General features: G+C 40.0%; 1 protein-coding gene across 1 annotated transcript in view; it reads right to left on the bottom strand.

Moving 5' to 3' along the window:
• Window positions 1–12,497, bottom strand: part of syne2b (spectrin repeat containing, nuclear envelope 2b) — a 188,590-nt gene that overhangs the window by 168,915 nt on the left and 7,178 nt on the right. The window contains exon 2 of the mRNA XM_080414797.1: window positions 11,621–11,747. Coding sequence (XP_080270923.1) covers window positions 11,621–11,708 — 88 coding nt within the window. The 5' untranslated portion in view covers window positions 11,709–11,747. The remainder of the gene's footprint in view (window positions 1–11,620; window positions 11,748–12,497) is intronic.

The raw sequence follows: 12,497 nt of genomic DNA, 5'->3' as shown, positions 1-12,497 counted from the left end.
CCGGCAACTAATTATAAGTCAGGCTTAAGGCCAATGCATACTACACTTTTAGTGCCAAAATAAAATTGGGTCGGGGACCCATCCCGAACCGATTTCATTTCAACACTAAAAGTCTAGAATGCATAGGCCTTTAAAGCTCTACAATCATTTAGGCCAGCCACAGTGTGCAGAGTCTCACACAGAATCCAGTCCATCTCCATTGTCCTTATTAGACCCAATCCATGACTTCACTCATGTCACTAAAAAGACTCTTTTAAAGCTTGAACGCGTAGCTTATTATAATGAATATTTTAACCAATCTGTATGGTAGAGTTTGGTAATACAATATAACTAGCACATATGCAGTGGTTGGAGGTGGTCTCACAACTCTTCCATTGAGACATTTAGACCTGGTGTAGGGTAGGACACCTACTGGTTGATAAGCAGTACTGCTTCAAGCTCATAAGCGCAATATCTTCCCTTGTCAAGCAGGGATTTCCTCTGGGAAGAGCAGTAGAAATGTTGCCTCCCACGCAGGATGCCTAGGGTTGAATCCCAGGTAGCAGGGCTTAGAGTAGACTAACGCTTTTTACCACCAACCCAGAAACATCCCAAAATAGAATTTGAACTCTCCCAAAAGCAGTGGTGTAAAGTAACTAAGTACATGTACTCAAGTACTGTACTTAAGTACAATTTTAAGGTATTTTTGGGCGGTGTAGCCGCCCCTATAAGTGGGGTTGGGACACCTCATTAGCTGTATTGTGATTGGCTCATTAGTACACCCCTAGCTGTACTGTGATTGGCTGACTCTATTGGCTGACTCTATTCAGCACTGTGATTGGCTAGCGAGACACATGATGACATTAACCCATTAAGACCTGGAACTGTGTCATTTTTAGATTTTAGCTAAAAAGCATTATTTTACACTTTGGGCTATTCAAAAATAGCAGATATACAAGCTCATAGCCGCGCTATGAGCTTGTAGATCTGCTATTTTAGAAAAATCGTGAAAATGTGTGCAAATCTTTGAATATATATATTTTTAAAGCGAACATTTTTAACTAAAATCTTTGCTTCTGGGGGGTCCCTAACAAAATATTTTGATGGGGGTCCGTGGCCAAATACATATCATTTTGGGGGTCCTTGAAATGAAAAAGTTTGAGAACCACTGACATAGAAACATACGTTTTTCAGAATACTGTTGGGATTTAGGAGACATGTAGAATCGGCCTCAGGTCTTAATGGGTTAATAACCTATAAATAGGATTATGCACTTCCAAAAATCCATTTTTTTTGGAAGTGAGCTTCCATCACTATGATGACCACTGTGATGACCACACCGCCCACTTCACACTGGGTGTGATTTTTACTTTACTGGAGTAATTCCAATTTTCATTACTTTTACTTCTACTCCACTACATCTCAGAGGCAAATATTGTACTTTTACACCGCTACAATTATTTGCAAACATTAGTTACTAGTTACTTTGTATATTTAGATTATTATTACAAAACATGAATTAACACCCTATATACATTTTGGCCATTTGAAAATAACCGCAGTTCCACCACTGCCCAAAAGTGAATGTAAACCATCCCAAAAAATTATATATATTTTTGAGATGAAGAGTTGGATCCTGAAGCTTACAGAGTTTAATAAAAGACCATTATTGGCGTAAATAAGCCTCTGTCCATTACAAGGGGAGTTACCTCACAGCACAGAACTAAGTGAAATCAATGCCAGCATGGACACAGTGTCAAAGAAAAACATAACATTTTGTATTTAGGAATATTATAGGTTTTACCCAGATGCCAAAGGTGAAACATTTAAGACGATCGATTTAATATCAGTGTACCCAGATGCCAAAGGTCAAATATCAATCGGTTTAAATAAATGTCTCGTCTGTTCAAACAAAAGCTCCCTTTTAAAAGTCTGTGTCTGTGTTTGGTGCGACAATATCACAGCATTATGTTCCATTATTAATTTCTCATCTTCACAATCCAAATCAAATCCACAAGGTTAACTACTCTATGGAGCGCAAGCATTAAACCAAGGGTCATGAAAACCACTCAACGCAAAAGACCATAAAAACGATCAAAACAAGCAAAATATCCACTAATTGCAGTTGAGGAATTATTTTACCAGAGAGTAGCAATCATGTATTTCCACTCTCTCATCCTAGTTACAGGTCAAATGCAGTTTATTTAATAGATTAGTTAGATTATGTGGATACTGAGATACCAGGATGAAAAGAGGCTTAGTGGTTGTCAGATTTTATTTATTATTTGTTGATCTACACTTCAACACAAACCTGTTGCTGAGCCTAGAGATTACTTTAAACCAGTTTTTCCCAAATGATGTGCCGACTTGAGGCGTGCCACGAAGTTGTGAAGTTGTGACTTAGGGTTTTGTGACAACCACACATTATGATTGCAATCTATATAACTTTACAAAAAGGTATGAATTATGTTTTAACTACATGTACTTTGTGCACAGTCATGTCACAATTCAGAGGAACATTTTATACCCCCAAAAAGATATGTTTATCCATTTTATACGCCAAATATATATGTTTATCCATTTTATACGCCAAAAATATATGTTTATCCATTTTCAATCTGTCGTCCCCATTTTGCCATTATAGATGAAAATCTAAATCACACTTTCAAAAATAGCGAAAACAAGATCTACAAGCTCTCAACGCACAACATGTTGTGAACTGAAATACAGTAATTGGAAGCCATTGCATGTTTTGGATTTGAGATGGAGAATTGGACCCTGTGGTTTGCAGAAACGGAGAGATTTATTTCAGAGGAGTTGACCTGTTGAACTTATTGTAAATACCGGTAAGTGTTTTACAGAGGAAGTTACGTCACAGCATGGAACTCAGTGAAATCGATGCCAGCATGGAAGAGTCGAGGACGACTGGCTTTAGTGTCAATGAAAAGCACATATTGTATTTGGGAATATTATGGGTTTTACCCAGATGCCAAAGGTGAAACATTAAACCGATCGATTTAATAACAATGTCTTAATAACAATTAAATCAATGCCAGCATGGACATAGTGTCCATTTCTGTCAAAATAAAACATAACCTCTTGTATTTGGCAATATTATGGTTTTACCCAGATGCCTCTATTAAAACAAAGGCTGCCTTTTAAAAGTCTGTGGTGCGACAACATCACAGCATCATTATCTTCTCTTTAACATCACAATTCAAATCAAATCAATGAGGTTAACTATTCTATGGAGCGTGAGCATGAATCAAAGGGTCATGAAAACCACTCAACGCATAAAAAAACATGTAAAATAATCAAAACAAGAAATACATCCACTAATTGCAGTTAACAAGCTCTTTTACCAGACAGTAGCATGCATTTCCACTCTCTCTTCCATGTTACAACTCAACTGCAGTTTCCCTTGCCATTAATATTTAATAGATTATAGCTTTGAGGTTCAGTTGAACTCAGGATCCAACAGGTTATGTATGGTCCATTGTGTTCACAGCCCATACATTTTACACATACAATTTGTTCTCTATGATAGTGGTTCTCAAAGTCAAATCTGGGTCACCCGGACCTGTTTATTAACATAAATCTGCTCTTCTGGGGGTCCCTGGCACAAAACCTTTTCAAATGGGGGTCCGCGGCGAAATGCAAATCAATTTGGGGGTCCTTGACCTGAAAAGGTTGGAGAACCACTGCTCTATGATATCTGTTCAAGTCCCTCTGTCTGTCCGCTGGACTGTCTGTCCATCAGTTATCTTTAGTTGGTCTTTGCCTGTATGTCTCACCGTCCATCCAACCTCTCTGCCTGTTTTGTCCTACAGTACATTAGTCTGTCAGTGTCTCCATCTGTTTCCTCAGTCTGTCTTTCTGTGGTCTGTCACTTAGTTTGTTGGTTTGACACTGTCGTCTTTCCCATCTGCTTTCCTTTCCTGTGTCTGTGTTCTGTTTGTGTATGATTTTCTTTTAGCTCCGTCAGTCTGTCTGTCCATCTCCGTCAGTCTGTGCTTGTGGGCTGACAAAGTTTATAGAGTGGCTTTCCCCTTGATCGGTTTAGCAGAAGGCCTCTTGTGGATGGATGACTTCACAGGCTGTCTAATGTTAATCATCAGAACCCATTCCAATATCAAATATACAGTATTAAGAGAAATTTGATATCACAGACAAAATAGTTGAGTTTTTGTGGGTTTTCTATGGAGACATGAGCCACTGATACTGTATGTGAGATGTCTCATACATGTAAATCCTGAGATACCAGTAAGCTTTAAGCAAATGAAAAGAGGCTTAGTGGTTGTCAGACTGAGTTTATGATTTGAGGATCCACAGGAAGAACAACATGTTGCTGAGCCAAGAGATTGTTTTAAACCAGTGGTTCACAAAAGGTGTGCTGAGGCAGACTGGTGTGCCGTGAGGCAAGTCCAGATGTGCCTTGGGATTGTGTGACAACCACACATTATTATTGCAATATACAGTATATTGCTATGCAAATAGTTATAACTTATCTTTGAATTTACGACTAGTTATTTGTGCACACTCTTCCCAATACAGAGGCAAATTCTATACCCCAAGATATATTTGTACCACTCAATCTGGCATTCCTATTTTGTCTGTATTTCTTTTTTACTTTTTCCACAAATTTCCATTTTTTTATTGTGAAAGTATGAAATAGTGCATAAGTGGTTAAACCTTTTATTTGGCATCAGTAAATAAAAACAGAGTGATAAGACTGATAATGTATTATAGAGGCTATTCTGCACCGATATGAATAAAGGTGTGCCTTGAGATATTGACTTGCCCTTTGGTGTGCTGTGGGCACAAAAGGTTTGAAAGCCACTGCTTGAAACAAGAAAGAAAATGAATAAAGAAAGAAAATAGATTTGTAATTTCTGAGGCTTCAAACTGGTCGTGATTCAATTATTATTTGTTTAATGAAAAGACTTGCTGTCATTGTTGAGTTTCAGGTCAGTTTGCACTGCAGGCTACACTGCTCGGCTAAATCAAATCATGATGACTCATTCAGGATTATGATTAATTCACAAAACATGATCCTACATGTTAGACCAATCCCTTACTGGTCCCACAAAGGCACATGCTATCCTGTTCTTATAGAGTGGAATTATACAGGCATAACTATTACATATTGCTATAAAAAAAACGACTTACAAGTACAGAATGGTATATCATAATATCAGTTTAAAGAAAAACTCACCCATGATGTTATCAATAATTTTGAATCAGCAGTATGTTACAAACCACCATTCTTCTGTACATCAGTGCAAACTAAACCTCTCCTATAAGCAAACAAACTGTGCTCACTCCAGTGTTAGAATATCCATAACTCAATAAGCACAGACATAATCAACCACTAAATATCAGATTTGATTGTGAGTGATTCTCGTCAACCCAGCTAATACTCAAACTGCAGCACGTCAAGCCTGCAGGTAAACAGGTGAGTCAGGCTAGGTCCCGCCTACTTCTAAAACACTCAAGCACAGCAGATTCAGGCCTGTCCTGACAAGACATGAGGCTAGCTGCTCTTTGGGATGGCCTTGTAGAGAGTTTAGAGCAAAAAGGAGGAATACCGGTACTGTAAGTTGACTGAAGAGGTGGTGCCATACTACCAAACCATTAACATTTTCAAAATGTCAACTCTTTGACAGTTGTATACGTTTCTTGTGTGTTGAGACCCTTGAGGCCATGAAACAGTTAATCGTAGTATAGTAGTGAATACATCAAATGTAAAGAAGTACCTGATGGGCTGATACATGGTGATATGTTGTGTGACATCATGTGTAATATACATAGTGTGTAATGGACTTGGAGGCACGCCGGTATACAGTATGACCGGATGCTTTTCTCCTCATTACTACTACCTGTACCTCTCTTCATCGATGGTGTTGCAGTGGAAAGGGTCAGCAAGTTCAAGTTGCTAGGCGTGCACATCGAGGAGGAGCTCAAGTGGGACACACACCACAAATGTGAGGAAAAAGGCTCAGCAGAGACTATACGTACTGTTTTCGTCATTACCATCAGACTGTTGAACAAGGCCTGAACACCGCCGGTCACCAGACTGGCCTGCCACACTGGAACACTTTCCTATGTTGGATTACCTCCCTTCATGTGGATTGTGGATCTACTTTTCCTTTGTGGATCTACAATGTGGACTGTTACCTGTGAAGTTTTTGCCTTACATGGACTACCTTCTTATATGGACTGTTGTGCTGCTACCTTTTGCACCTTATGTCTAACCTCATGTACATACCTGCTGCTATGTGGACTTACCGATGCTTTGCCACTCTTTTGCACCTTAAGTGTAACCTCATGTACATACAGTACCTGCTGCTTATTATGCTACTGTATGTGTATGTAGATCTCTTTGATTCTTTCTCCTTGCTCTCCCTCTCTCTGCCCCCCCCCCCCCTCTTTCCTGGAAAACAACGGAGTGATGGAGCTTGCACGAAAATGAATTTCAACAACTGATTTACACCTGTAAACCTGTGATGTGACAATAAAACTGATTCTACTACTATTATCTAAATATATAGCCTATACAGTTTATTACAAATTTTGTATCGTGAGAACGGCTGTGCCCAGCCTGTGGCGTCAGTCACCGCTGGCATAAATCGTCTATGATATATCTATTCATCTATTCATCTATGATATATCTATTCTCCAAATTTGGGCTTCCTGCAGAGCCACGTCATCAAAACTGAAGGGGTTGTATGCCAAAAAACCCTGAAAGCAATCACATCACACACCATAAGTATGCACAAATTCTCGAGCCGTACGTTTAGAAAAATGCTTACCATACAGAAAAACGTGAGTGTCTATACAGTAGCATTAATACAGGCTTAAATCATCCTAATTCAATCGTCCCGTGTCAGCAGTATGCAAATGCTGTGAACCCTGCATGGCCTTCAGGGTGCCACAGGGTGGAATCAGAAACACTATACAATGTAATGCACATTTTCCCAACATGCATTTGGGTTGTCTTTCTTAAACAGGCCCATCCTTGTAGAATAATTTCTTTATAGCTTGATTATATGTTTTACGTGCAAGCCCTCTTTCTTTAACTAGGCGGTTACTCTTAAATATGTTTGGGGGGGTTAACTGTTTAACTGCATGTTTCATTTAAATCATCTGGATTGTATTTAAAGCATTTAGATTAAGATTAAGTTATGATTACACTTTTGAGTATTCCAGTCAGCAGTGGATTACTACTTATACTATTAAGCAGGCAATTGGTAATTCAATGCACTATTCTTCCCAACCTTTCCTGCCAATGAAAACATTATACATTCACATACTTTTGTTCACCCTGAACAGCTAGGTTAAGCTATATTTAGCTCTACTCTTTCATCCTCACAGCCCCAAAAATATACAGAGAAAAGCAGACTTTGGGACAATTACTTTAACAAGATACTTGTCAGCGAGGCCACAAGGCTTACATCATCCACCCGGCACACTGAGCCATCTGGCTGCACTGGCATAGCTGGGAAAACATTAACAAGACTTCACTAAAATGATCCAGAAAACATTGTTTCTAGATAAGGGGAGGAGAACAGCCTTTGTGCCTAAAATAGCTCCTCAGAGTAACAAACCACTTATTTAAAAAATATTTTTGCACTTCTTTAGTTTCCAACCGTATAGATGGACATAGCATGTATAGCAGGGATGTCAAACATACGGCCCGCGGGCCGGATCAGGCCCGCTAACTAGTTTAATCCGGCCCGCGAGATGATTTTGCAAAGCATTAAAAAAAAAAAAAAGTTTTTTTTTTTTTTTTTTTTTTTTGTGCCAAAAATGTTTTAATTGTTTTTTGGCCAAGTCTACACCTGCAACCACACGTAACTTCGACTTTCCTCTTCTTCTTCCTCGTCTTTGTATTGGTATTGTTTGTGTTGGAGCGCCTCAGTGCGGCTGCAGAGTTCATGTGCAACCTCTTCCAGAGAGAAATAGAGACACTAGAAACTCTGCTGGAGACACAAAAAAAGTGTGTAGACTTGCCCCTTTAAAATAAAATGTATTTTGGCACAAAAAAACAAAAAACTAAAAAAAAAAGTTTTTAACGGTTATCGATTAATTAATTGGTAAGGCCTAACGGTAAACGGTTAATAAAATGTATCCATTTGGCCATCCCTATTTGTGAAGTTTACATTTTCAGAATGTGCTTGTACTAACTAAGACTAAGTAAAGTAAACAAAGAAAACTATCTGAAGTTGTTGTTATTGTTATTATTAGTTATTATGCCATGTTTTTACCGGTCCGGTACCGGTCCGGTACCGGTCCGGCCCTCTGGCCCTCTGGCCCTCCTCCATGTGGCCCCTGAGCTAAAATGAGTTTGACATCCCTGATGTATAGCATGCTGCCACCTGTCTATTGCTTTTTATTACACACCTTGATATAGCAATAAACTATTGATTAATCAATTTTGAGATTTAGTCTATAAGAAGATGGAGGTTAGCAGAGGACAAAACGATAGACAAAGAAAGAACGACCGAGGTGGCCAACGTATGGTAGCTGCCAACAAGGTGAGACGGGAAAAGAGTATGAAAGCGAAACATATAGCATAAGAAATAAATAGACTGTCTAAATAAATAGACAGAATGAAACGAGAGAGAGAGAGAGAGAGAGAGAGAGAGAGAGAGAGAGAGTGAGAGTGAGAGTGAGAGTGAGAGTGAGAGTGAGAGAGCACGTGAGAGAGCATGTGAGAGAGAGAGAGAGAGAGAGAGAGAGAGAGAGAGAGAGAGGGCTAAGAAGATACAGTACATGGCACTTCAGATGAGAGACAGGAAGAGGCTAGAACAGAGAGAGAAGGAAAGATAAAGAGACAAAGAAATGAAGAGACAGGGGGGCTGAGAGAGAGAGAGAGAGAGAGAGAGAGAGAGAGAGAGAGAGAGAGAGAGAGAGAGAGAGAGAGAGAGAGAGAGAGAGAGAGAGAGAGAGAGAGAGAGAGAGACAAGTGTGAATGCAACCCATGACACAGTGTCAGAATATATTACAAGTGCAGCCAATCAGATCACAACAAACCAACCATTAAACTGCGCCAAGAGTTCCTGCCTCCTGTGACACAACACTGTGCTCAAGGTTACCAGTGAAAGAACTGTCTGGATAGACTACAGCTATGTCAACACAAGTGAAAAACACTATCACCACCTGAGATCAAATGGTGGAACAAACCCTGAGAGGATATGAAAACACAATACAATTGTAGTTGTAGTGCCTCATCATGGCTGATGTCATTATAAAAAAGGGGTGTCAAATTACAGGTCTGGCACATAATAATACAAAACATGAAACAGAAACAATCAAATAGGCCAAAGACACCTTAGAGCAATGTCATCCACACAGTAAAATCACAATGAAACTGGAATACCTACGGGGGATTGAAGAGTTCTGTTTCAAAACATCCTCTTGGGAACAATCATGTTTTTAAGCCTCCTAGAATGGAGATGCTCAAATTTGTGAAAGTGATACTTGATCAACCAAGGTCAAATCTTCTTTAATACATTATTATCTTCTCTTTGGTTGAGAAGGGCTGGTGTCACCAAAAACAAGTCTAATTTCGGATCAAACCTCTCCACTAGCCTAGCAGGTGAGACCAAATACCAAACCCCTCACACCAAATGTCATGCTGTCAAATCAGCATTGAACTGTGTTTCTGATACCTCATCACCAACGTCATGCACACAGAGTTGAATTACAAAACTCTCATGTATCACAGCTTAGCTAATGCCTCTTGTCCTGTGGTCAGACAACATGGAAAACAGCCATATGGCTTGACCAGCATGTAGCATTTATTATCTCCAGCTTCCTGCTCTGTCCCACTAGAAGAGTGTTTGCTACATGAGTCACATTTCTCACCTCAGTAATGTGACTATAGGGAGGCTGGAGTTGAAATGGGAAGGGGCAGAGCTGGAGAGAGGTGAGGTTTAGTTATCAAGTTTCTCCCTTGGGGTGGACAGGGATCAAATAGGTCTAACAATCATTATGTTACCACAGAAACAAAGATTAAACACCGAAGCAAAGGCATGACGAATTTGCACTACTCTGACCTCAGAACACTGAGGAAGAGAGTTGAAGCAGATAATAAAGATCTTGGGAGTGTCTTGGTTTGAGTTCTCAGATTTCTTGCTTCTTTGCTTGAATAAATATCTAATTTATCTACAAGACTAAGGGCCCTATTTTGGGGAAACAGGTAAACCGGCAGCGCATTCAACGGCGTGGTGGGTGGGGTGTAGTGATGAGTACCCGTGGCGAAGTGGTGGGGTGGATTGGATTAGGCTGAATATATGACTATGAGTGTGTTGCAAGTGAATTCAATCATGACCAATCAAACGATCACTTTTCATTACCTTTAAGAGCAGTGTGCTGTGCTGTGCTGTGCTCAGTGCCAGAGTCATTTTCAAAGCCTCAAATTTAATTTCTCCCAAGAGCAAATTGATGTCCTTATGCAGGAGGTGCAGAGTCATCAAACAACAAATCTACAGCACCTTAAACACACCGCCAAGAGCCATAAAATGATCTCAGAGGAAATAACGCAGTAAATATTGTGTCTGAAACTGGTACTATGAGAAACGTTTCTCAGTGTTAAGCCCAGCCCATGAGACCCCAAAAATGCGGGCCTCCTAGGTGGACTCCTCCGAAGGGTCAACTCGGACATACGTATGGAGGTTCCTGAGGAGATGTCCAACTACAACTAGGAGATCTGTGTAGCATATTGTGTGTCCACGCCCACAGCACCTACCCATGTGACCTGTCCTCAATAAATGTTCTCTATAACAGTGGTTCTCAACCTTTTCAGGCCGCGACCCCCCAAAATAATCATATTTGAACTGGGACCTCCCAACCTGACAAGCACATGGAATTGTAGGAGTTGAGGCATTACATTTAGTTTGACTCGGTTGCACAGATAAATATCGCGAAAATAGAAGATCTACAAGGCTCTTTCTTATATTATTTCACAATTTGGCCAATGTTTGATCAGTTTTTATAGTTTTATATATTATTTTTTATAGTTTATTGATTACTTTTGATGCAGTAATGGTATTTTTTCTATTCTTTCTTCTTTTCTTTTTTTAGGTATGAAAAAGGTTTTAAAAGTCCTTAAATTGCCACTTCACCGTCATCTGCCCCCCCCCCCCACTGCTCTATAAAATTGGGCTGGTATATGCTTTGAATATGCTTCCAGTACACTGGACTATGAAAGGCAAAATTGTGCGGACAGTCCACTGGACTCTCCATCCATGTACTGTACGTGTCTGCTCACATGTTGCACATGGGAACATTAGCCAAAAATAGCAGATCTACAAGCTAAAAACTAAAAGCAGTCCGAGACTCAGGTAAGTAACTCAGATCCATTTTTACTAAGAATAGAGGGTTTAAGTGGTTAAGAAACAGTTCAACGATGTGTCAAAGAGAACTGGCAGCATGTCTAATATCGATAATAGTTGATGAATACATTTTATGAATAAGAAACAGATATTGATATGCCTTCAATATTCTCTGCGCCTCATGACGCCTTACAGTTTTATTGGACACAAACATTTAACCAACAGTGTGTGTTATAAATCTAAAGTTTGGGTTGGTATGTTGATCAGTGCATAGACAGGCGGGTAGGTAAGAGGACACTGACCTTGCAGGAGCATGTGGACATTGTCTATATCCAGGGGGATGGCCCCCCTCTCCACCGGACCATCTCTGGAGTCGGACCCCGACGCCATGCTTCCTCATCCACAGATGCCCATCAGCATGGCACTGATCTGCGTGCGCGCACACACACACACACACACACACACACACACACACACACACACATACGTTAAAATACTTTACACGTTAAAAGAGGCTTTAAAAATCATACTGTACACTAATGGAGAATTTGTAATGTAGCTTCCTCAGAGTTGTTAAAGCTGCAATCCCACTAACAGCGATTAGATCTACAAAACAATCAAGCGTGGCCAGCTACGTACATTGCTGTAGAAGCGTCATTGAAGTATTGCTCAAGCCACACTGTGTAAATGAAAACGTTAGGGTCGGGTTAAACAGCACAAACTGTGCTAACAGCTGGTTTCCATCGAAAATTACTTGTAGCCTGTTGTGTCGTTGCTTGTGCAGCATGAGACACACAGTCAGTGACCATTTTCTACTTCAATACTGTAAGGGATGTGGTTCTTTGCAAAGCCCTCTGAGAGAGAGGGCCGGTAAGGAGACATGCCTGTGTCCTCACTTATCACCCACACACACTGCCTGTATTGTAGGTGTCTCATCATATGCTTTAACTAAGTTTGACACAGATACCAATTTGGACACAGATACATCGATCAACTACAGCTGAGTGCATAAAAGCACAACATTGAACCAAACATCCATATACACACTACAACCTTTTCATCCAACATGTACTGTACACAGCATCTTTTTGTAGTCAAGTCCAATGTGTTTGTCACAAAGTGCCGTTGAGCATTTTTATAAAGTGACCTTTATGTTTACTCAGAATTCAAAGTTTTACG

Source organism: Gymnoscopelus braueri (assembly GCF_963280865.1).
Source record: "Gymnoscopelus braueri genome assembly, chromosome: 19".
NCBI classification, from domain to species: Eukaryota; Metazoa; Chordata; class Actinopteri; order Myctophiformes; family Myctophidae; genus Gymnoscopelus; species Gymnoscopelus braueri.
This window is presented reverse-complemented; position numbering and strand designations above follow the sequence as displayed.